The sequence below is a fragment of the Pogona vitticeps genome, chromosome 4, assembly GCF_051106095.1.
Source record: "Pogona vitticeps strain Pit_001003342236 chromosome 4, PviZW2.1, whole genome shotgun sequence".
NCBI lineage: Eukaryota > Metazoa > Chordata > Lepidosauria > Squamata > Agamidae > Pogona > Pogona vitticeps.
In genome coordinates, this window is record NC_135786.1 from 237,038,208 (window position 1) to 237,064,057 (window position 25,850).

General features: G+C 45.3%; 1 protein-coding gene across 8 annotated transcripts in view; it reads left to right on the plus strand.

Moving 5' to 3' along the window:
- Nucleotides 1–25,850, plus strand: part of ADGRB1 (adhesion G protein-coupled receptor B1) — a 394,593-nt gene that overhangs the window by 323,848 nt on the left and 44,895 nt on the right. For all 8 annotated transcript variants that reach the window (XM_078392021.1, XM_078392023.1, XM_078392022.1 and 5 more), the window contains exons 20-22: nucleotides 4,737–4,839; nucleotides 8,541–8,691; nucleotides 22,785–22,854. In XM_078392021.1, the coding sequence (XP_078248147.1) occupies nucleotides 4,737–4,839; nucleotides 8,541–8,691; nucleotides 22,785–22,854 (324 nt within the window). The remainder of the gene's footprint in view (nucleotides 1–4,736; nucleotides 4,840–8,540; nucleotides 8,692–22,784; nucleotides 22,855–25,850) is intronic.

Genomic DNA, 25,850 nt, shown 5'->3' on the forward strand with positions numbered 1-25,850 from the left:
AAGGCAGTTTCAGATTACCTTAGTTGGTGAAGGTGATGATATGTTTGGAGCCGGTCCAGTAAGCTTGGGGGTCCCAAGCCATGTTAAACCTTAAAGATAATAACCAACGTCTTCAATTGAACGCTGAAAAGCATTGACAACCAACACAGCTGTTCTGAAACAGGCATTGGGGTGCAGACATAAGAATATAAGAAGAGCCCTGTGCTGGATCAGGCCAAGGGCCCCTCTAGTCCAGCTTCCTGTATCTCACAGTGGCCCCAACCAGATGCCTCTGGGAGCACATGAGACCTTGAGATCCCTGTCTCCTGATCCCCCACCCTTGCATCAGACCATCTAGCAAACAAAATTAAAGGACGAATTGAATGTTTTGCCCATTTTTGGAGGAAAGTAACCAAGGAGCCTTGCCAGCAGCCCCATCAGGCTTCCCCTCGTCGCTGACGTGGTGTCCTTTGGAGGAAAATGGTGGACGAAACAAGATGGTGCCTGTTGGCCGCTGGAGAATGGAACCTCTGGCCTGCAGCGTGAAGCATCGTGAGTCTGGAGGTAGTTCCACACATCCCTTTTGATCCTGACTCTTCAAAAAATTGCGAGCTGAAAGCTCTCCGTAGCTCAACCTTAGTAAGAAAAAAAAAACCATTACAAAGCTGCACACATCTGTCAATGGCTGGGATCACAATGGCCGTTGGCGGGTGCTGCGGTGCTGTGTTTAATCGGCTGAGTTTCTGCCGCCTTTGCCACTTCACTGCCTCTTCTAGGCTCACGGCCAGCAGGGAGCTTGACTTGCTGACCTGGTTTCTTCCTGATGGAGTTCTATCCCAGGCGTAGTGGCGTCCAGCCCTGCTTACAACCTCGACAATGGGTAGAGTGGCAGAAGGAACGGGCAAGGATTCGAGTGGAACTCACCAGGTCTCTGTGTCTTTCATGATGCTTAGAGGGGAAGCTTGTGGTTGGGACTTTAGCTGGCTGGTTTAGGTATCTGGATGTAGAACCAGAGGTTGGGAGTTCAATTCCCCGCTGTGTCTCCTTGAGAGGGGCTGGACTCCCTGCTCCAGTGGGTCCCTTCCAGCTCTGCAGTTCTAAGATTATTATTGAACGGCTGGAGAGCACAGTGGTTTAAGTATCTACTGTAGCTGCGGAGCCAGAAATTGGGAGTTCGATTCCCTATTGTGCATCCTGGGAGAAGAGCCGCCCCTGTGTTAGGTTTCAGGCACACTGCACAGCCCCATAAATGCCCCCAGAAGAAGGGAATGGTGAATCCATTTCTCTACCTTGTTAACTATGAAAAGAGTCACCCTGAGTCAGGTTTGGTATTAACACAGGATGTGTTCACACTTTTGATGAGGAACACAAAAATGTTACAAAAGGGGTCCCAATATAGCATGAACACTCAAGTTCTCCAGAAGCCTCCATCCCAGCAAGATCGTACAAAAATCAGGGTACAGGGACCACACGGAAATCTGGATCATCTTGCCAAACACTTTTCCCTCCCCAGTTCATAGCTTGCAGGATGCCTCGTTCATCGTTCCCCTCTATCCTCATGAACTTGGGTGGGTGGGTGGTGGTTGTGGAATCGGGCCATAAGCCCTTGGGAGCTCACAGACTCTTGACATCGAGCAGGAGCACAGAGAAGCATGGTGGTGGGTCTGGAAATTGGTGTGCTAGTGTAAACCCTATGGGCTATCTGGTTCTGCCTTGGGGTGTATGAGAGGAAATCTGAGAACTCTCTCTCTCTCTCTCTCTCTCTCTCTGTCGCTCTCTGTCTGTCTGTCTGTCTGTCTGTCTGTCTCTCTCTGTGTGTTTGTGTGTGTGTGTGTGTGTGTGTGTGTGTGAGAGAGAGAGAGAGAGAGAGAGAGAGAGAGAGCAGCTGCTGAACCCCTGGGAAAAGATATAGGCCCTTATCTCCTTGGTTGATGGCATCCAAAACTGCATGTATGTATTGTGGATTTCTGGAACTTTGGTAAGAAAGATTTCTGGAACGTTGCTCCCAACCCGTTTTGCTTCAAAAAGATGTTTACATACATCTTCCCTACAAGGAACTCCTGCTGTGCCAGTGAATGAAACACAAGGGTATATATTTCGTAGCATCCAGTTTGAAAGAGAGAGAATGCCAGGTTGTGTATAAAATACAATCGCCATTGCTTCGTTACCTGAGAGAAACAGGGGCGGGAAAGTCTCAGTGGGGTCAAGTTTTTTTAGCTGAAAAACTGCTTTAATTAAAAAAGTGTTTTTTTTTAAAGTGAAAAAGCTCCCTTGCACCCTCTAGTGGCTAAGTTCTCTTTAAAAAAAAATGGGAGTCTCTCCAAGATCCCAAAGGTATTTTGGTTATTGTTATGTTCAACTAAGTCATCTCTGACTTCTGATAACCTAGGAATGAGCAACCCCAACAGCCCTGCTCTTGTCTTGCAAACTATTCCCCAGGGCTTCCTTTATGAAATCACTCCATCTCTCTCTCTCTTTTTGGTCTTCCTCTTTTCCTGCTGCCTTCCACCTTTCCCTGACTGTCTTTTCCAGCAAGTTTTGTTTTCCCAGATTATGATAGGCCTCCTATTCGAGGGAGGGGAGTGGGCACTTAACGGCCTCTAAAACATGGCAAGGTGCCCCCCCCAACATAGATCCTTTAGGTCTTTACAAAATAAAAGCTAGCCCAACTGTATTTCTCACATACTTTGTACCTAACAGTGGACGGATGCTAGTTTTGCACAGACCAACCCAGCTTTGTGTGAAAAAGCTGGTGGGAATAAAAACATTGCTTGTGTCTCTCATACTGAAGACAAGAAATGTTGTAGGGTCTGAAAGTTCCCTGTTCTTGTTGTGTAGCCTAACTCGATGAGAAAAAAACGGGTTTTTCTTTTCTCTCTATTAGAAATACTCCCTAAATCCATCACTCGTTGATTTAGGCTGTCTTGTGGTGTTTCTCACCTGCTTCTGAGAGTGAGACCATGAGTTCTTCCCCTTGCCAGATTTGTTATAATCTGTGTAGGATGTCTCTCATCTTCTTCCCCTCTGAGAAGCAAAGCACATCCATGGATATACACGACAAGCCCAGAAAGGCTTTGAACGATTAAATAAGGCTTCGTAGTATGGGGCAATTCACAGAATCCATGAAGCTGTGTGAAATGCAGGGGGGTGGGTGGGGGAAATGTGTAGATAGCTGGTTAGCAATCCTTCCCAGGGTTTCCATCCTCTCTCCTTCCTGCCTCCTTGAATTAGGTGCCTGAGACCTGGTGGAATTAAATTCTGTAACGGTAGCCGCAGCAGGAACAGCAGCTGTCAGCTCGGGCAAGTAGCAGGAACAGTTTCCTTGGGTTGGTAGACCAGATGGAGGCTTTCCTTGAGCCTCATTTAGCCGGGGGGGGGGGGGTCTGCCAGCTGCCAAACCTTAGGAAGACGGAACAAATAGAAACACAGAGCTTTAAAGGACCTGAAGGATATTGTGTCGTAGAAGTTGGCAAATTCCTCCATCTCTAAACACTCTCCAAAGGACAAGCCAGATCATAGCGTTCCACTGGAAAGAGGCGTTGGTGGTCCCCCCGAGGAAGACGTGGATGAGCCGTGTGCTGTCGGGAGGAGCTTGCAGGCACAAAGTGAATTTGGAGTCCCACCCCCCACCCCTCAAGATAAGTGAAAGGAACAGAAAAGGGGTAAAAAATATAGCTACAGTAAAGTGAATTAGGTATGCCTGTTCTTTCCAACAGCGGTTCTGCTGCTACAGTGAGGCAGAGATCTATAAGACATATGTCACCATTTGGAAGGGTGGTGTCATTTGGAAGGTTTGGGGAACTGTAGTCATACTACATAACAACAACAACAACAACAATGTTCCCAAAGGCAAGGGGTTGACTTATATACATCTCCCATGAGGATTTTGCAACCCTATGCACTGCAAGTCTTAGGACCCAGCCTTGCTGGAGACAGAGGGCTCACACTGATGTATCTATCTGTTCTGTTTGTTTATATGCTGCCCTTCTTTTGACAGAGACCCAGAATGGTGCACAACACCAAAGAATACATATCATATGTGCAACGATAAATGGTGAAATACAATAAAACCTAGTAGCAAGGCAAACCGTTAACATATAAAAATACTAGCCATAGCCACCTGAGTGGTGGAATAGCCACTCCTTGCCTGCGGAGGCCAGCCGAAACCAGTCCGACTTACATCCCCTCCTGAATCACTACAGGGATGTCATACTTTGCAAGGACTCAGGAAAGCACACAAGAAGTGACATGGAAGGATTTTATTAAAACTGGTTTGGCAGTTTGTCACCTTTAGAAGGGCAGTTCCAGATGACCTCGGTCGTCGTGGAGGCTCTTATGGGTAGAGGCATGCCAGTAATTATGTGGGTTCCAAGCCACGTAGGACTTCAAAGATAGTAACCAACGCTAGCTTGCTAGAACATCTTGCAAACTGCTTCTCATCTGACCTTTGAACACATTGCCTTTCTATCCCTTGTTCCAAAGCCCTTAAGTCTTTCGTGATGGATGGGAACAGGTTGTGTTAGCTCCACCACTTTGGTGTTATGAGCACGGGTCATGGGAAGTGGAATCCATATTGCTCGTTGGGGAGAAATCTTTTCAGGTCCACAAAGCCATCTGTCACAGGCTCTCTGGACTGTGGATTCCTTGCGTTGACAAGAGTTGGACCCAATGACCCCTGGGGTCACTTCAAAATCAACGATTCTCTGCTTCTGTGATCTAAACCTTTCTCCTCCTCCTTGTTTCTTCCCCCTCTGCAGATACATCCGCTCCGAACGTTCCGTCATCCTTATCAACTTCTGCCTCTCCATCATATCATCCAACGCGCTCATCTTGATCGGCCAAACGCAGACCCGGAACAAGGTAGGCCTTCTGACCAGCTTTGGTCTGCTGCAGCAGCACGACGCGAAGGCTGCCCAGCTGTGTCCCCCTCCTTTGTGTTCTCCTGCTAATTTTTCCGTCAACAAAAAGTACAGCCGAGTAGTACACGAATTACGTATTCATCCGTCCCGGCCTTCGAGAATCTCGGAAGTGTTCTTCGAGCTCATTTGTAATAAAAAAGAAAAATGAAAGACTGCAGACGAGATGCTTTTTGAGTAGCTGCCTGGAGTTAGCTGCCCTCTGGCGTGGAGCATGAACAGGATTGGCTTGTTGAGGTTGAGTGGTTCTTATCTCTCAAATTCAACAGGACAGATTGGCCAAAAACAGCCAGGGGAGAATGTTCCACTTAATAAACGTTCTGCTCTTTCATTGCCTTTTTTCATCTCCCAGGCCTGGAGCCAAAAGCTGACCTTAATTAAGGAATCCAAACCTTTCTCTCTACCTAGATAGGTAAATACAATGTAGTCAGCCCCCACCATCCTGCCATGTTACGGAGATGTAGCTGAGGGTGGAATTAAAAAATTGCATTGAGCAGGGTTTGCGCTTTGCTTTGCTTTTCACCATCTCACCCAATTCTAATCGGTGACACCGCTAACGTGACAGCCTCTCTGTGCCGGGGTTTGCCATCGTCACGAAGGAAATGTGAGCATCGGATTATTTCCTCTGCCTTTCCCCACTGGATTATTTGCAAGTAAATGAACACAGCTCAAACTGAGTGTATTTGGGAGATGTGCACAAATACTCTTGGATCAACGGAAGGCACGCTAGCGCTTCTCTAGGCGGCTCAGAAATTCTTCTGTCCCGTTGGCTGAAATCCTATTACTTAGTATCGTAAGCCTCAACAAGAGTGGGCCCTTGGAATCAGTGGGGCGTTGGGCAAGTCAACTGCTCTGTTAAGTCCCATTAATTTAATATTCTACTGTACTTGTGATTTACAAGTCTAAAAGAACTGAGCATGTTTCACCTTCAGAAAAGAAGATGGAGGGAAGGCTTTGAGTTTTAGCTCGGCCGAGCTTGACCCAGACTTCCTGTTTCTGCAGCCGTTTCATTCTGAGCAGAAAGCTTGTGTGGGACGGGCTCCAAGCGTTGCATTTTAAGCCTTTCTCCCATGTGTATCGCGTTTAGGTATTTGTAAGGTGTCTGTATAGTAGAGAGAACACCCAAAATGGAGGATTGTGGTATTTGTAGTCCCCTTCCCCACTTCCTCCTGCATCCCATAAAGATGTTTCCCACCCTTGCTTTTCTGGAGAGCCGCTCTCTGCAAGGTCCTTTGAAAATGAAAGGTCTCCATTAAGAGATGCCTTTCTTCCTCTCTGGTGTTGTTGTTACTGCTGCTGCTGCTGCTGCCATTACTGCCAGTCCCATTAGACAAAAGGAAGGGGGCCTCCGCCTTATTACTCTCGGCTTTAGCTTGGCTGCCTTTTCTGTTATTAAACCATGCTCGGCCAAGCATTACCACCTGCTTCAAAGGGAAGGGGGAAGAAAGGGTTTCACTTCAGAAGGCAGAAGGAAAAGAGGCTTGATGGGCTGGAATCGCACACAAAACTAATCACGCCGGCTGGCACCACTCCCTGAGCTGGAGTATTTGGACTGAGCTGTATGCATCGGAGAGAAGCGCACTAAGGTTTTCAGATCTCAGGATGCCACCTTCAGTCTTCAGGAACAATGCTGCTTTCTGGGGTCTTCAGGGAATAGACAAACCCCAAGAGGGGCAGGACCGGAGGAGAAGAATGTTTGAGACTTATGAAGAGTTGGGCACAAACCAGTTTGTCCCCCTTTGTCCAAGCAGCACTCCCCCACCTCCTCTGGCTCAGTCAGCCACTCATCAGGTCCAGCGTGGTAGCTCCCTGCACCTCCCCGACTGATCTTCCAGTCCTGGCAAGAGCTCAGGCTTCTCTTTGCTCCGCCCCTCTGGGGTGATCTCCCAATCAGAGAAAAAGGGCGGGGCAGAGAAGTCTGGGCTCTTGCTCGTGACTGGGAGATTAGCTGAGGAGTTGGGGAAAAAGCAAGCCAGCTGGGCCTGGGGAGTGGCCGAATCAGCTGAGGAGGCAGCAAGACGAATTGGTTCGTGCCCATCTCTAGTCTTATGTGTCAAGCGGCTCCAAAGCCTCGGCAGCTGTCACCCGCACATCCCCTGCTGGAACCACGGCTCAACATACAGCACTTTGTGTGTTCAGATTATATAGATTTGGTTTCCCAAAAAAAAATAGGACCAAGAGGAGAGCGTGGGAGAGACCACTCCTGGTTGCATGCAGGGCGGGCTTCTTGGGTTATTTGTAGCAAGTCAAGAAAGAGAGCACCAGCATTATGATGTAAATCCTGGCATCAGTGATGCAGGGACTCTTTGGGAAGGGAACGCAGACCTCGGACTCAACAGTATTCCTTTGACAAGCCCTACCGACACTGTAGGTTGGGAAAACACATTTTTCTTATGTGATGCCTGTAAGGCCGTGTTGAGGCCCTAGAAGAAATAGTGGTAACTACCATGGCTTCCGGATGTAGTTTTTGCCATTCGCCTGGAAGCTTCAGACCCTGTGACCGGAGACCAAGTCCGAGCTCATCCATATTACCATAGTCCCTTTTCCTAGGAAAGCTGGATAGTGAAGAAAAGTAATAGGGAAAAGATCAGTTTGTTCAAAATGTGGTGCTGGAAGGGAGCTCTACAGATGTCCTGGACCACCAAAAAGACAGATGAGTGGATTCTAGATCAAATCAAGGCTGCACTCTGCCTAGAAGCAAAAGTGACAAAATTCAAACTGTTGTGCTTGGGCACATGATAACAACACAAGACTGTCTAGAAAAGACAGCAATAAAAGTTGGAGGTGACAGGAAAAGAGGAAGGCTAACTATAAGAATGACTGCGTGATCAGTCCCTAGCAGCCATAGCACAGGGTCCAGAAAAAGATCTGGCTGGTAAAGAAACTGGAGTCGAGCTGCATTGTAGGGTTTGGAAAAACTGTCCCAGTGCTGTACACAATCTAGTTAAGACCTCATGGGGTGCAGATCCAGGTTGGAACAGTGGCAGTGGCTGAACACCTTTTTTTTTTTTTTTTTTTTTTTTTTTTTTTTTTTTTTTTTTTGCATGAATGGCTGTTGGAAAACATTGGGCTTCTGGTTTGGTTTGCCGTATTCTTTGATGAGTTGAGGTTCTGGCTCATTTGCCAAAACACACACACACAGAGAGAGAGAGAGAGAGAGAGAGATTGGTAGTTTGTTGGGGTGTCTTTTCACAGTCAGCTAGTCTAGACACCCTGCTATGGTGATCCATCCTAGTGAGAACATAAGGATTTGCCTGGTGGCTTCAGTATGTGGTGCATGAAATCTCACAGAAGGTTTGCTGCTAATCTAGAAACCCTACACTGGCCACATTGGCTCTCTCACACCACACTGTCTACCTTAACGTAGACCAGTGTCCTACCACTGGGGTTCTTAATCTTGGGTCTCCAGGTGTTATTGGACTGCAACTCCCAGAAGCCTTCACCACTAGCTGTGCTGGTCAAGATTTCTAGGAGTTGTAGTTCAAGAACACCTGGGCCACCCAAAATTGGGAACCATTGTTCTACAAGACCAAATCAAGTGAGCGGCTGTGCTTTCTCTGTCTCCCGTTCCAACTGTCTCTCCACCTTGATTTGCTCCTCTTTCTTCTTCTTCTGACCTGCCTCCCTTTTGGTCTCCTTTTCCAGGTGATATGCACTTTGGTGGCTGCCTTCCTGCACTTTTTCTTCCTCTCCTCCTTCTGTTGGGTGTTGACCGAAGCTTGGCAGTCCTACATGGCCGTGACGGGCAGGCTGCGGAACCGCATCATCCGTAAACGCTTCCTGTGTCTCGGATGGGGTGAGCATCCTTTACTTAGTTGTGGAAAGAAGTCATTCTCATCCATGAGCTGTGTAGCAAAACTATTAAGTTCAATGTAGGTCAAAGGGATAGATTTGACTCTTGCTTAACAGTGTTTCTTTGCTCATAAACTAAAAAAAAAAAAAAGACAAAACTGAAATATTTATTGCAATTTATTCATTGTTGTTATTTTTAATTGCACAGCGAAGAACTGCTTTTTGATGTGCAGGACTGTAATGGTGGTAATTTTTTCCATTTCTCTTTGAAGTCATCTGGAAAAAAAAGTTAAATGGGGAGAATCATAGCTAGACATGGTTCTAAGCAAAAGGCTTGATCTTTTCAAGCAGTTCAGCCAGTGGACAGAATAATTTAAAATTACTGGAAACGCTAGTTGATTCACCGCTCAGTGAATCTTCTAATAATAATAATAATAATCACATACCATCAAGTCAATTCTGACTTATGACGACCCTTTTCAGGATTTTCCAGGCAGAAAATACTCAGAAGTGGTTTCCCAGTCTTAAATTCAAATACTCAAACAGGTGCAAATTCTCGGTTTTAAAAAAAAAATGCTGAAAATTACTGGGGGTTCTTCCCCCCCGACACACACATTTTGGAATGAAAAGACTTTGGGCTTCCAGACAAATGGAAGGAATCAAAGAGGACAGATTGATAACTCAGATGACAGGATATGGGCAGTGGCAGATGGAGAAGAATTTTGTTTCAGGGAGGTGGGGGTGGTTTTTAAACAAGTTTCCCCAAATGAACAAATTTATTCACAATTGCAGAAACTTGACATTTTGCCGATTCGGAGGTCTCAGAAACGTAGCTTTCCCTTGGCAGCATTCCCTTTCCTTTCCTCCATGCAGCTTTTCCACCAATTTGATTCTGGCACGAGGAATCTTTTTGCACACTCTCGTGCACATCCACAGCAAAAGGACTGAAGCAGAAATCCTTCACTAGGAGTGGACACCCTCCATCTCCTGCAGATGCTTTTCTAGGGCTCTGGCTACATGGAGAGTATTTGTGCACCATCAAATTTGCTCCCGTGGTACTTCTTCCTGACCATGGTGATGGTGGTTGTTTGGTCATTAAGTCCTTTCCAACCCTTCATGACCCCATGGATCAGAGCACACCAGGCCCTCTCCTGTCTTCCACTGCCTCCCGGCGTTGGGTCAAATTCACATTGGTCGCTTCGACGACCCTGTCCATCCATCTCGTCCTCTGTCGTCCCCTTCTCCTCTTGCCTTCACATTTCCCCAACATCAGGGGCTTTTCCAAAGAGTCTTCTCTTCTCATGAGATGGCCAAAGGATTGGAGCCTCAGCTTCAGGATTGGTCCTTCCTGTTCATCTATCTACCTCTATTGAGTTTTATAATAATTGCACGTCATCCAGTCAGTTCTGTTTTACGGTGACCCTTTTTCAGGATTTTCTAAGTAGCAAGTCCTCAGAATTGGTTTACACTTTCTCTTCTGGAGGTGTCCTGGTATTGCAGTGTAGCTTCTCCATGGCCATTACAGGCTGGCCTTTTTTTTCTGGAAGGCTCAGTCGGGGTCCTGAACTCATTCACAGACAGATGCCTAAACAACCGAGCCGGCCAGCCAGGTTAGTTTTAAATAGACACATGCTTTATTTATTGATTTAATCTTCTTATACCCTGTTCTTCTTTTCTAGCACTGGAACAAACCAGGCTTAACCACACAAAGTAACAAAAGTCCTCAAATCATGGAATCATAAAGCTGGAAGGGGCCTCCAAGGCCATCAAGTCCAACCCCCTACTCAAGGCAGGAATCTGAATCATTTTAAAAAAAAATCCTTAAATTGAAACTTCAGAGCATTTTAACCTAAATACAGATTAAAATTAAAGATGGACACAAAGCGAACTACGGACCAGAAAAAACCCCGAACTGGGCTGGTATGGTTTGGGTTGCAACCCAGTTTGCGGATCCTGTCTTGACGAAGGAAAACGAACTGCGAACTTTTTTCCCCTCTGTGCTTCATTTGGTTTTGGCAAAATGGAAATCACCTTCCCTTCCTGGTTCCTTTTGTTAGGATCCGTGATGGTTTGCGGTTCGTGGGTCACCATGAACCACAAACCAGCCCGATTCGTCCGTGTCACCGTTTGTGCTGATCTCTAATCAAAATGTTTCTATACCAGATTCTAGTCATGGAGGGCATACGAAATATACAACCAGCTTACAAACAGTTGTGGCCACGCTTGAACTAGGGATTTTTCCCAACCTCCAAAACACACCTTACCTTTTAATTGCTCATGTCTCCATTGTCAAACATGTTCTCTAATTGTTGCATTTCCATATATGATGCGTCTTTCACTGGGGAGCTCAGAGGTTTACGTCTCTGGCTGTGGAGTTCGATTCCCCACCGGGCCTCCTTGAGATGGGCTAAACTCGATGAACCAGCTCTTCAGTTCTAAGATGATAGTGATGGTGATGATAAAGAAAGAAGCAAGACTAGAGTGGGGCACCGGAGGCTCTGATGCTGAAATTTAAAGGGTGGGAATATTTGCAGCTAAAGGGGTATGAAGACACCTGCCCTAGGTATGGCTTTCACATGAGCTCCTCCTCTCTGATCAGAAGGAAACACCAAACAGATGATGATGATGATGATGATGATGATGATGATGATGATGATGATGATGATGGTGATGGTGATGATGATGATGATAGACGATGTGTGCAAGACAGCTGTCATTGACATGGAACTGAGTAGACTGCAGATGGACATTGTTGCCCTGCAAGAGACAAGACTGCCAGACTCGGGATCTGTCAAAGAAAAAAACTTCTCATTCTTCTGGCAGGGAAAACCATCGAATGAGACCAGGGAATATGGTGTTGGCTTTGCAGTCAGAAACACTCTCCTGAGATGCATTGTTCCACCCACTGTGGGGAGTGAAAGAATCCTGTCTCTGCAGCTCCACTCATCAGCAGGACCAGTAACCCTCATTAGTGCATATGCACCAACACTGTCATCCACTCCAGAAGTGAAAGACAAATTCTACGACGATCTGGCAGCTACTATCAAAAAAGTCCCTGAAAGAGAGTCACTGTTCATTCTTGGAGACTTTAATGCTAGAGTTGGTGCTGATCACAATTCTTGGCCCACTTGTCTAGGCCGTTTTGGCATTGGAAAGATGAACGAAAATGGCCAACGCTTACTGGAGTTTTGCTGTTACTATGGTCTCTGTGTCAGCAACACATTCTTTAATACGAAGCTGCAACACAGAGTTTCCTGGAGACATCCAAGATCCAAGCATTGGCATCAGCTCGATTTGATCCTCACTAGACGTTCTAGCCTTCCTAGTGTTACGATCACACGCAGCTACCAGAGTGCTGATTGCGATACTGATCACTCCCTGGTGTGTAGTAGAGTAAAACTGCGAACAAAGAAATTGTATCACATGAAAAAGGAAGGAAGACCACGTATTGACATCAACAAGACTCGCGATCAAAGAAAAGTGAAGGAATTTGCCCAAGCACTCGAGGAAACCCTTCCAGGTCCAGCTAATGTAAATGCACCTGAACGATGGGAATACTTCAAGAACACTGTCTACAACACCGCCTTGTCCACCTTCGGCAAGAAGACCAGAAAGATGGCTGACTGGTTCGAAGCCCATTCGGAGGAGTTAATGCCAGCCATTGAGGATAAGAGAAGAGCTCTAGCAGCATACAAAGCCTGTCCTAGCGAGTACAACCTGCAAGCTCTTCGAGCCGCTCGTAGCCAAGTCCAACAGGCTGCCAGGAGATGCTCCAATGACTATTGGCTTCAGCTTTGCTCTCAGATACAGATAGCAGCGGACACAGGTAACATCAAAGGAATGTATGATGGTATCAAGCAGGCCTTAGGTCCATTACAGAAGAAATCTGCTCCCTTAAAGTCTACTACAGGTGTGATCATCCAGGACCGAGCACAGCAGATGGAACGCTGGGTGCAGCACTACTCCGAGCTATATTCCAGAAAGAATGTAGTAACCGAAGAAGCATTAAATAACATTGAGTGCCTGCCTGTCTTGGAAGAGCTGGACAGCGAACCAACCCTAGCAGAAATAAATGCGGCCTTGGATTCCCTCACCTCTGGCAAGGCACCTGGAAGGGACAACATCCCTGTTGAAGTGCTGAAATGCGGTAAGGAGATCATCATCACCGAACTGTATGAAATCTTTTGTCTCTGCTGGAGGGAAGGTGGAGTACCACAGGACATGAAGGACGCAAACATTGTCACGTTGTACAAGAACAAAGGTGACAGGGGTGACTGCAATAACTACCGTGGTATCTCTCTTCTTAGCGTTGTAGGGAAGCTGCTTGCCCGTGTTGTGCTGAAGAGGCTCCAGGTGCTTGCAGACAGAGTCTATCCGGAATCTCAGTGTGGATTTCGAGCAAATAGATCCACCACTGACATGGTATTCTCCCTCCGACAGTTGCAGGAGAAATGCAGGGAACAACAACAGCCACTCTTAGTGGCCTTCATAGACCTTACAAAAGCATTTGACTTGGTTAGCAGGGATGGCCTTTTCAAAATACTTCCCAAGATTGGATGTCCACCTCGTCTCCTTAACATCATCAGGTCCTTCCACGATGGAATGAAAGGCACTGTAGTTTTTGACGGCTCAACATCAGATCCCTTTGACATCCGAAGCGGAGTGAAACAGGGCTGTGTCCTCGCACCAACACTTTTTGGGATCTTTTTTGCTGTCATGCTGAAGCATGCCTTTGGAACTGCAACAGAAGGTGTCTATCTCCGGACTAGATCAGATGGAAAGCTCTTTAATCTCTCTAGATTGAGAGCGAAGACCAAAGTCCAACTGAAATGCATGAGGGACTTCCTCTTTGCAGACGATGCAGCCATTGTTGCCCACTCTGCTGAAGACCTCCAACAACTCATGAACCGTTTCAGCAAGGCCTGCCAAGACTTTGGACTAACAATCAGCCTGAAGAAAACACAAGTCATGGGCCAGGGTGTGGACTCGCCTCCCTCTATTACCATCTCCACACAAGAATTGGAGGTTGTTCATGACTTTGTGTACCTTGGCTCAACCATCTCTGACACCCTCTCTCTAGATGTCGAGCTGGATAAACGCATTGGGAAAGCAGCCACCATGTTCTCTAGACTCACAAAGAGAGTATGGCTCAATAAGAAACTGACAACACATACCAAGATCCAGGTCTATAGAGCCTGTGTCCTGAGCACACTCCTGTACTGCAGCGAGTCCTGGACACTTTGTGCCCGGCAGGAGAGGAAGCTGAACACCTTCCATATGCGTTGCCTACGACGGATTTTTGGTATCACCTGGCAGGACAGAGTTCCAAATAGAGTAGTCCTAGAACGAGCTGGAATTTTCAGCATGCATACATTACTGAAACAGCGACGTCTACGCTGGCTTGGGCACGTTGTGAGAATGGCTGATGGTCGGATTCCAAAGGATCTCCTATATGGAGAATTAGTGCAGGGAAATCGCCCCAGAGGGAGACCACAGCTGCGATACAAGGACATCTGCAAGCGGGATCTGAAGGCCTTAGGAATAGACCTCAACAGATGGGAAACTCTGACATCTGATCGTTCAGCCTGGAGGCAGGCAGTACATCACGGCCTCTCCCAATTTGAAGAGACCCTTGTCCAGCAGGCTGAGGCAAAGAGGAAGTCACAAAGGAAGCAAAACCAGGGAGCTGGACAGGGGACAGATTGGATTTGTCTCCAGTGTGGAAGGGATTGTCACTCTCGAATTGGCCTCCTCAGCCACACTAGACGCTGTTCCAAGTCCTCCATACAGAGCACGATACCATAGTCTTTCGAGACTGAAGGATGCCTACTACCCTGTTCTTCTTTTCTAGCACTGGAACAAACCAGGCTTAACCACACAAAGTAACAAAAGTCCTCAAATCATGGAATCATAAAGCTGGAAGGGGCCTCCAAGGCCATCAAGTCCAACCCCCTACTCAAGGCAGGAATCTGAATCATTTAAAAAAAAATCCTTAAATTGAAACTTCAGAGCATTTTAACCTAAATACAGATTAAAATTAGAGATGGACACAAACCGAACTACGAACCAGAAAAAACCCCGAACTGGGCTGGTATGGTTTGGGTTGCAGCCCAGTTCGCAGATCCTGTCTTGACGAAGGAAAACGAACTGCGAACTTTTTTCCCCTCTGCGCTTCATTTGGTTTTGGCAAAATGGAAATCACCTTCCCTTCCTGGTTCCTTTTGTTAGGATCCGTGATGGTTTGCGGTTCGTGGGTCACCATGAACCACAAACCAGCCCGATTCGTCCGTGTCACCGTTTGTGCTGATCTCTAATCAAAATGTTTCTATACCAGATTCTAGTCATGGAGGGCATACGAAATATACAACCAGCTTACAAACAGTTGTGGCCACGCTTGAACTAGGGATTTTTCCCAACCTCCAAAACACACCTTACCTTTTAATTGCTCATGTCTCCATTGTCAAACATGTTCTCTAATTGTTGCATTTCCATATATGATGCGTCTTTCACTGGGGAGCTCAGAGGTTTACGTCTCTGGCTGTGGAGTTCGATTCCCCACCGGGCCTCCTTGAGATGGGCTAAACTCGATGAACCAGCTCTTCAGTTCTAAGATGATAGTGATGGTGATGATAAAGAAAGAAGCAAGACTAGAGTGGGGCACCGGAGGCTCTGATGCTGAAATTTAAAGGGTGGGAATATTTGCAGCTAAAGGGGTATGAAGACACCTGCCCTAGGTATGGCTTTCACATGAGCTCCTCCTCTCTGATCAGAAGGAAACACCAAACAGATGATGATGATGATGATGATGATGATGATGATGATGATGATGATGATGATGATGGTGATGGTGATGATGATGATGATGACCACCACCACCACCACCACCACCAGCACCACCAGCACCACCACCATCATCATCATCATCATCATCATCATCATCATCATCATCATCATCATTCTAATATATTCATAGAAATGTATTATAATGCTGATTGCCATAATGCAACTTACGTGAAATGACAGCAACGAAAAAATTTGATTCGATGTAAGTTTTTATGCAATGCAGCCCAAGAGAGTATCTGGTGAAAGGAACTGCAGTCTACACGAAAACCATAGGAGAAATAAAATCTGTTCATCTGCCAGGTGCCACAAGACTCTTTGTCATTTGTGAAGGAAGAGACCTAACAAGTCCACCCTTCCTTCCAATGTTGCCAGGTCTTTAGGCAAGGCAATTTACATCCCATGGATTTAAATGTATTGGCTCTGGATCTGGATTCAATCTCTTGCTCTTGGACTTAGAGAGCAGATCAGGGATCTAAACCCTGGCTTATTTTCTTCTTGCAGACAGGAATGAAAAATTTCAAAAGCTTCTCTATGTTGAGTAAGAATTACAAAGATTTAGTGTTCCTTCCTTCCTTCCTTCCTTCCTCCCTCCCTCCCTCTCTCCCTCCCTCCCTCCCTTCCTTCCTTCCTTCCTTCCTTCCTTCCTTCCTTCCTTCCTTCCTTCCTTCCTTCCTTCCTTCCTTCCTTCCTCCCTTCCTCCCTTCCTTCCTTCCTTTTCTCTCTTTTTCCTTTTTATTATTATTATTATTATTTGCATTTTGGGACTATCTTGCAAAAAAAGAAGAGGAAGAAGACTTTTGTGGAGAATAAAAGTCTTTTCTATTAAGACACCCTTGATTCTGCAGTGGAAAAAATATTTTATGCAAAATATAACATACACACCCTGGTAAATCTCAAGGTTTTTTACATGTAGGCTGAAATCCTCCTGGATAGGCTCTGTCTGTGCAATGGGATCCATTTCTGGACACTGTTCAATGTACTTCTTCTAACCTATAAAGCCCTAAACAGCTTGGGTCCAAGCTATCTCGAGAACCACATCTCCCTTGATGAGCCTGCTCGGGTGTCAAGATCATCAGGGGAGGCCTTTCTCTTGGTCCCAGAACTTTCACAGGTGCATTTTGGTGGGGGACACAGGAGAGGGCCTTCTCTGCGGCTGTTCCCAGAAACTCTGGAACTCCCTCCCACTGGAGGCCAGCCTGGCCCCATCTTGGCTGTCCTTCCGCAAGCAGGTGAAGTCCTTTCTCTTCAGACAAGCTTTCCCTGAGTAAGTGGCTGCCTGACTAGGTTTTCTGAATGGATGGTTGTTCTTTATTCCTTTGATTGTGGTTTTGGTGTTGCTTTTGTTGAAAAACAAATTTAAGTGTGGCACTGCTTCATCCTTTTTCGTATTGTTATACCTACTGTTTTTAACTTTAATATTCCCTTTTAATGATAGAAGCTGCCTTTTTCAGGAGAAAAGCAGGATAGGAAGGAAGGAAGGAAGGAAGGAAGGAAGGAAGGAAGGAAGGAAGGAAGGAAGGAAGGAAGGAAGGAAGGAAGGAAGGAAGGAAGGAAGGAAGGAAGGAAGGAAGGAAGGAAGGAAGGAAGGAAGGAAGGAAGAAAGAAAGAAAGAAAGAAAGAAAGAAATCACTGACTAAAAGGCCCCTGCATGTAGAAAATAAAAATATTAAGGGCAAAAACTCAGAATAATCATCTACCTAATGCTACAAGACCAGTTTTCCTGGGTTTTCCCCATATGAAAGGGTTAAGAAAAATGTGGGAAAGTGTAACCCTGTGCCACCAGCAGAAAGCGGAGCCCTGTAGGCTCCATTTATGCAATTCTGAATTTTCACACTTTTTTCCTACCACCCTGTTCTCTGAATTGTGCAGAAGCCGTTATCTCCCGGGGGCCATTCTCTGTTCACTGTTGCTTCTGTTTATTGCCTCCAAGGACTTCAATTTATTTGCTTTTAGTCTTACCCCAGCTAATCCTAGTTTAATGGTAATTTAATATATTTTCAAACCTTGGTAGCGAAGAGCACGTTCTGAATCATCAACTCAGTTAACAAATTGTCACAACAGAAGGTGGCAGCCCTCGTGTACAGTTTGTTGAACAATGTGCTTGTCTGGTTTCAGGAAAAGCAGTGTTATAAATAATACCTGTTCACAACTGCAGCCTTATTGACTGTCATTTGGAAGTGAGCATCACTGAACACAATGGAGCTTACTTCTAAACATATATTTATGGCAGTATGCATACAGTTACATCTGTATACATGTAGTTTGGAGGAAATCCAACTGAATTATCCAGGATTGGATGGAGCCATAGTGTGAATATAAGCCAGTGTCCTGTGTTCTTCACTAAGTAGGGAAAATGTCCCATGGATCTGCTGTGACGTCACAACCAGGAAGTCCGTTTTTGCCAGGTGAATTTGCTTTAGCAGATTCAGGAGGCAGCAGAGAGAGAAGGAAATTCAGGAGTCAGCAGAGAGAGGAGGAAATTGGCAACCTTCCTTGTTTGCAACTTGTCGAGTTAGCTCTGCTGTATCTATCTAGATTTGCAAGAGGCACAGCTATATCAGAGCTGGCTTAACAAGCTGCAAACAAGGCTGATTGATCATTTCCTCCTCTATCTCTGCTGACTCCTCACTGTCTTTTTTTTATATTTGATCTCCTAGGTGGCCTAAGCCTAGGACACCATGCCTTTAGGAAAGGAAGAAGAAAACACAAGGGAAGGGGAAGGGGAAAGGAAAACAAGCAGACCTAAGCACCAGGTTTGGAAAGGAGAGGATTCAAACAGCAGCCAGTTTTCCCGCTGCCTTGCTTCTCTCACTGTTGCTTTAGCTGGGTGGAATTTATTTGAATAGAATGACTACAGATGCCTCCACGTTGGCTCAAGGGATCACATTTCCTGAACCAATGCAAGCACATCTGCTATTTTTTAAAAAAGTAGAAGCCCCAGTGGCAGAAGGGGAATAATAGAAGGTGGGGAAACTTGGGTTGATTCACATTAACTTACATGTCGTGTAGTCAAAGGAAAATAATGTGACTCAGGCCATTCAAATCCTGGAGCATTTCCCACATTATTTGTCATTGTTGTTGTTGTTTAGTCGTTAAGTCCTGTCCGACTCTTTATGACCCCATGGACCAGAGCACGCCAGGCCCTCCTGTCTTCAACTGCTTCCCGGAGTTGGGTCAAATTTCTGTTGGTAGCTTCTATGACACTGTCCAGCCATCTTATCCTCTGTCACGCCCTTCTCCTCTTGCCTTCACACTTTGCCAACATCAGGGTCTACAATTTGTCATTGTAGTTGCACATTAAGAGTAATATGTCAGCCTTGTGGACCTTTGCACACATCATGAGCATGGTTCCTTCCATTTTACCCTCTACTAAAATATCATGAGCATTAGATGGGGATGGGGGGAGGAGGCATGACGTTTCAAGTTCTGTTTCTTTCTAATGTTCACTTGCTCTCACCTGTTCCATTGATCAGCTTTCAGCCTTAACTACAAAATACCCCTTCCCATCAGGTTTACACTGGAACACCAGAGCTACAGGCTACCAAGAATGCAAATTATAGGACCTGCAGATGCTAGCTCTAGTCATATGAATACATTGCAACAGTAATACATTCAACTTATTTCAACACGCTTTCAATTCTTTCTTTTATGTACACTTTTTTATCACTTGTAAAACACCTTAAATTGCCAGGAATGTACAGTGACTTTGCTCCGCCAGAGAGCTGGCTCATTGTTTTGCAATGCCTTTAGTAAACTATTGCTTAAGACTCATTTTTAAAAGCATTTTCATTTCCAGAGCAACTTTTCCCAAATAGTCCTTAATTATTTTAACACACTGAACGCAATGTTTTGTATCTTGACACCAGTATCTCCTGCACCGGTCTGCCATTCACAAAAGTTTATGCCGTGACAAATTTTCAGAGGTGGAAAATTATTTTTTTTAGGGGATACTGATCTCAGAACATGCCCAACTTCCCTCCCCCCGCCCCATCACTGCAAACTTGTTTAGCCGTTAATTTTTTCCCCTTTACACTTGTGACTTTGGCCTGACACGGGATACACCTTCTTGTCTACACAAACAAATCAGCAGACTTCTCCTTCTACTGCTCCCCTCAGATGACCACAAAAGCCATTTCCTTTGCTAGGAATTACGCGTGAGGCCGTCCTTAAGAAGGAACAATAGTCACACCTTTTTCTACAAACTGACTCAAATCCCATCGCATTGGTAATGCGGGCATTTGGAAGCTAAGCCCAGGCTGGCAGTGGGAATCCCACTTGCTCTTAATGGGATTGACCTTCTTATTAAGCAAGATAAATAGCTTCATGTTGTCCGAAGATGCGTCTTAAGAGCTGCTCAAGGTTTCCTCAGGTGAAGAGGCAGCGGGTTTCTGTCTGATACTCCCATGGGAGAGCGGAAAAATAAGATGGTTGCATTGACTTAAGAACTAGAAGCAGGTAGTTCACCAAAAAAAGCAGGGGAAGAATTCAGAGGAGCCATCTTACTGGAGAAATCAGCTCCGTTGAGGATATTTCAATACTGCATCTCCTTATGGAACATGAGGTGATTGGAGAGATGTAAGAACTATGTTCCGTTGAGGGCCTTTGAACGCCGTTTTCCAAATACTGCACTTCCCAGAATGAACACAGAACCAAATAAAAGTTGCATTCAGGGACACATACAATTCTAGCCTTGCAATATACTATGGGAAAGAAAGATTTTAAAAATCCATCTGAAAACGCAGAAAATTTTGAAAATGTATGTGTCTGTGGGATTAATACCAAACTTTTTGAAAATGTTTGCAAATGTATCATAGTTCGTGAAGACCGACGTTCTCTGTTGCATGCAAAAATAGGTACACATGTTATGCCATTTCTAACAATAACAAGCAAATATATATATATATGCTTGTTATTGTTAGAAATGGCATGGAATGGACTTGAAACTGGGGGGAAAATGTTTATGTAAAGGCAGTTGAAAGATCTGCCCATTCCTAGAGGTACTATCACCAAGTTTTGGGTTTCTTCGTGAAACATTCAGTCTCCTGCTTCATCATGGAAGCTACCTGCCAAGCCTCGGGCCACTCAGTGTAAGAATGTAATAAATTCAGATTTTCTCATTTCTGATTAAAAGTAGCTGAATGGATAGCTCAGTCAGTTAGGTTGGAAGTTCTGTTCCTCAATGGAGATTCCATCAGAGCCAGCCTGGGTAGCCTTGGGCCAGCTGCACAGTCCCAGATCGCCCCCTAGAGGAAGGGAAGGGGAAATCACTTCTGAGTACTCTCTACGTAGAAAACCCTGGAAAGCGTTGCCATGTCGGAACTGAACTTGAGGGCGCATGATTGTCATTGTTTATGGACAAAAAATGGAGTCAGGGCACCTTGAGAAAAATGCAGACCACGGCAGGATGTTTTGTTTCCGTACAAGAGATGAAAGGCACTTTTTTCATCAACTCCAACATGTACGAAAACTCTGCATGTTGCAAATCTTGTGTTTCATGCACAGCCGTTGTGTTTAACACAAACTAAAAGATGTGAGGGGGCAGGGAAAGGTTTCGTACGAAACGAACTCTTTTAAAAAAGGTTTAAAATATGGATAGCATAAAAAACCATTCTCTTAATCTCACCTGGTGAGGAGGAAAAAAATCAAAATGCTTCATTGTCAGCAGAAACAATACAATGAGCAAATATTTGCATCCTGAAGCCATTCTGACTGCAATATCATAGGTAGCCCATGTTTCGGAATAAGGGGTGCTCCCTACTCCACATTTTAGGAGGTCTTCATCCGGGACCATAGATCTCCTCTTCATGGGGGGCGGTGACCTCTGAGTCAACCATGTCAATGATGACTGTAGCGAGGAAATTACATGACTGAATTTCTCTGTATCCCTAAATAAATAAAGACCTCTGCATGGAATGGCAGACTTCAAGAGTATCCTTCATTTCTTATATATTTTTGGAATACTTTTATGGAAAAAAATCTATCAGGTTGGCTATATTCTTTTTAAAAAGCTTCAGATTCTCTCTTGCATGAGTTCTGAAAATGGCCAAATGCTTTAAAAATGAAGTGACACGAATTTTCACTGGCAAAATTCTATAGGTTATGCTTATGGTCAGCATGGGAGGGGATTGTTTTGGAGAGCAGGACACACATATCCACTGGGGATTGGTTCTATGTCCCCCTACACAGAATCTGAAAACAGCAGATAATAGTGAACACACACTAGATAGAGAAATAGAGAGATAGATAGTGATAAAAGGAAAAAATAACCAAAAAAATTTGCATGCATTACCAAAACTGGCCACTAGAGTGTGCAAGGGACCATGCTATGTATTCTTCATTACTCATGTCCATAGCTTGGTCTCTGCCGCCATCTGATGGCCTGTTATGGTAATACATGTGAAAATAGTTTTTACCCTGGATTTTTCTTTCTTTTAATATATTTAATATTTACATACCATGGATATGTAAAACCATGGGTACTGACCCATGGATACAAGGGTCTTACTGTGCCTCCCTGTTTGACAGCTGTTAGAGCTGAGGCATGTCTCACAAAAATGTGAGGTTGGAAGCAAAGTGCTGCCTCCATCATTGCCATCCCTTTGATCGACATCATCATCACCACTCCTGCTGTGCTACCTACCTGAAGGCCTGGCTCTGACGGGTCATTTGGACCCCAGATAATGGGGAGAGATGTCCAGACGAATCACCTGGAACCTGTGGGAACTGCCTCAGAAAGGGCAAAGCCAGCTTCCGTGTCAGCCATCTTGGGCTCCAGGTTCTCTGCCAATTTGACAACTTCACCCTCAAGGACAAATAGAGTCATCGCTCAGGGCTGTTATGGGTCAACTCCAAACACAGCAGCCCATAAGCCCAATAAGGTCAGAAACAACTGCTGTGGTCTTTGGTGGGCTATTATGCATGTATAGATGAGTCCCTTTTGCCCACTTGCAACTTCTCTTGGTCTTACAGAGACCAAAGCACCCTGGCCTACTGAGCCTTAGATTTGTATGGTGGTATGCGGAGCTCTTCAGAGATGATATATGGGAAGAAATTAAATCATCATCATCATTTTCAGGCCAGAATGATGGAGGAATGAAAGTACCCCTTTGTTGTCAGGGAGAAATGGAAGTATAGGGAAGAAACAGGGGGTTCTTGACTTGAAAGGAAACGATTCTGTGCCTTGATGAAAATGAATATCTTTTACAAATCATGCTTTAAGAAACATTTCCTTTTGTTTCAATATCCTCCATTTAGGGCTGCCTGCCTTGGTGGTTGCCATCTCTGTGGGATTCACGAAAGCTAAGGGCTACAGCACCATGAACTAGTGAGTAATCAAGCTTCCTTCCTTCCTTCCTTCCTTCCTTCCTTCCTTCCTTCCTTCCTTCCTTCCTTCCTTCCTTCCTTGTTTATCCCTATCTTTAATCCTTCCTTCCTTCCTTCCTTCCGTTTTCAGCAACACTTCTTTTAACATTCATGAGCAATTATCATTGCTTACTTGGCCATGGATGGGCATTTTGACAGCACCTTGTGCTCACCTCAAAGACAAAGCTCCCCCATTTCTTCTCCAACCTTGGATAAATATCCAAGCCAGAGAAGAATTCCCAGCCTCTTCCTCATTGGGTGTTCCCAGAAGGTGGAATTCCTTTACAGGCCGGGCTAGGCAGGCCACCTCATTGCTGTCCTCTTGCTGGTAAAAATGGACCATTCTAATCAAATGGGTTTTTAACAACTGACTGGCTGCTTAGCATGAGGGTCTTTAATGTTGCTGTACTTTTCCTTCCTCTCTGATGCACTTTGGAAATGTATTTCATTCATTTGCTTTAAAATGATAATCTGTTTAATTATGTTTTAAAATTGGAACTGAAGGTTTTAGTCCCATCTTTTGATTTTGATCGCATTGTAAGGCACTGTGAATCCCAGTGTTTGGAGAAAGATGAGATATATAAATACATTTAGAATCATAGAATAATGGAGTAGGAAGGGACCTCTAAGGCCATTGAGTCCAACCCCTTGCTCAGTGCAGGAATCCAAATCAAAGCAGATCTGACAGTTGGATGTCCAATTTTAACTGGAATGCCTCCAGCGCTGGAGCGCCCACTATCTCCTGAGGGAAATAGTTCCATCATCCTACTGCTCTAACAGTTAACAAGTTTTCCCTGGTATTCAGCCTGAATCTGTCTTCCTGTAGCTTGAGCCCATTATTACATGTACTGTTCTTTGGGAATGATCAAGGACAGATCCTTCCCCTTCTCCGTAGGACTACCTTTCAATTATTTGAAAAGTGTTTCCTCAAGGCTAAACCTGCCCAGTTCTTTCAGTCTTTCCTCACAAGGCTTAGTTTCCAGTTCCTTGACCCTCCTTGTTGCCTTCCTCTGAACTCACACCTGTTTGTCGGCATCCTTCTTAAAGTGCGGTGTCCAGAACTGAACACAGTACTCGAGATGAAGCCTGAGATTAAAAAAAAGCACTGTCCTCAGACCCCCAAACTGGGTGGGGCAATTACAGAAAGCGTGGCCACATTTTCCAAAAATCATTATTTGAAACTGAGATGATGTGCAGAGGAACATTGTATTTAAACGGATAGCCCTGCCAGCTGGAGGTGTCTAGAGGCATGCCTCTTCATTTTCGTCATGTTTCCTTGACCTAGTTCTCTCCCCAGTCCAGCCCCTTATAGTTGGTCACACATGTTCAAGGAATTACTGTATTTTTTTGTGTATAAAACGACACCTTTCCCTAAAATAATTACATGGAAGGCGGCAGTAAGAGGCGGAGACTGAGGCAAAGAAGCAGCCTGGCTCGACCACCTCTCATGGCTGCCCATTGACTGCTGCCACCACCCAATCGCCCCCTCCAGCCATGGTCTCTTTGTGATTGGGCATCAATGGGCAGCCGCGAGGGGTGACCAAGCCCGGCTGCTTCTTTGCTTCAGTCTCCATCTCATACTGCTACTGCCTCCACCACTGGTTGCGGGCTCAGTGAGCGTGCAGCCCTTTGACCGCTGCTTTTCCCTTCCTTTTGTTAAGCCCCGGGTTTAGGAAGTGGCGGGGAAAGCAGCGATCAATTTTTCAAATTTGGGGTTAGAAAAGTGGGAGGGGGTCATCTTGTAAATCAGGTCATGTTATAAACAGAAGAATACGGTATATCTCTGCTCCAGTGGTCGCTCGTCCATTAGGTCAGGTGGAATCCCACTCCACCTCCATCTCCGGCTACCCTGCAGCCCTCCATCTCTTGCCTTCCTCCTTCCAAAAGGCAGAAGGTCTCCCTATGGATGCCTGTGTGATTGTCCTCTGTGTTTTTGTGAGACCGGACTGTACATGTGTTTCAGTGCTTTTGCAATCATTGGTTGCTGTGCCTTCAACCGCAAGAGAAACCGGCCACAGCATCATTTTTCTTATTCTCATGGACAAGATAGGACACTGCATTTTTAAATAAAATTCTCACCTGGGAGATGCAGAGATATTTTTCTGGCTCTGTTGGTTAGAACTCTCGTGTTTGCAGGAATTATCTTTTCCCCACAAGATACCTAAATTGTCCAGAATTAAATAGATGCTACTTTGTTGTGTGCATATCTTTTTTAAAAAAATCATAAAGCATGGGATGAGTTCCTTGCATCTTTCCAACTAATCAGCCTTTGCTTCTGTGCCTGCCATGCATGAGTCTGTTCGGTTCCCAGAAGGGAAAGGCTGGTTTTGTGGGCAGACATTCTGTGAGCGTTGTAGGAACCAAATAATACAAGGGCTCCTTGTCTCATTCTCATGCTGGAGGTGAGACATCTCTCAGGGATCAGCGGCTTCTTGACAAGCTCTCCTGATGTGTTGAGGCAGCCTGTCTCTCCCGAGAATGAGAAATTTTGCAAGGATTTTTCACATGCCGGCACAGATTTGTCAAAGTCAGCTATGGATTCGGTGGGCTTGTAAACAACACACGATCACATAGAGCCGAGAGTTAAAGCTTGTGATGTAGAAGACAATGCACACATTGCTGCAGACCCTTGGGGCAAGAAGGTCCCATGAAAAGTGGGTGGACTCCGCCAGTATTTTTTCTGGGGTGCCACCTGTTTGCCTTAAATATCGCATAAAACCATCTGATCTATGCAGAGTAGAGATGCACTGAATCACAAGCCAGAAAAAAACTGACTAACTGAGCTGGTTCATAGTTGGGTTTGTGATCCAGTTCAGGGATCCTGTTCTGCTGAAGCAAAACGGAGTGCCAAACATTTTTCTGCTTTTCGTTTTGCTTGAACAAAATGGGGTGACCCACTTTTCCCGTTGCCCCTGTTAACTCAGCCTCCCTGGTCCTGCCACCTTCGCCTCCTCAACC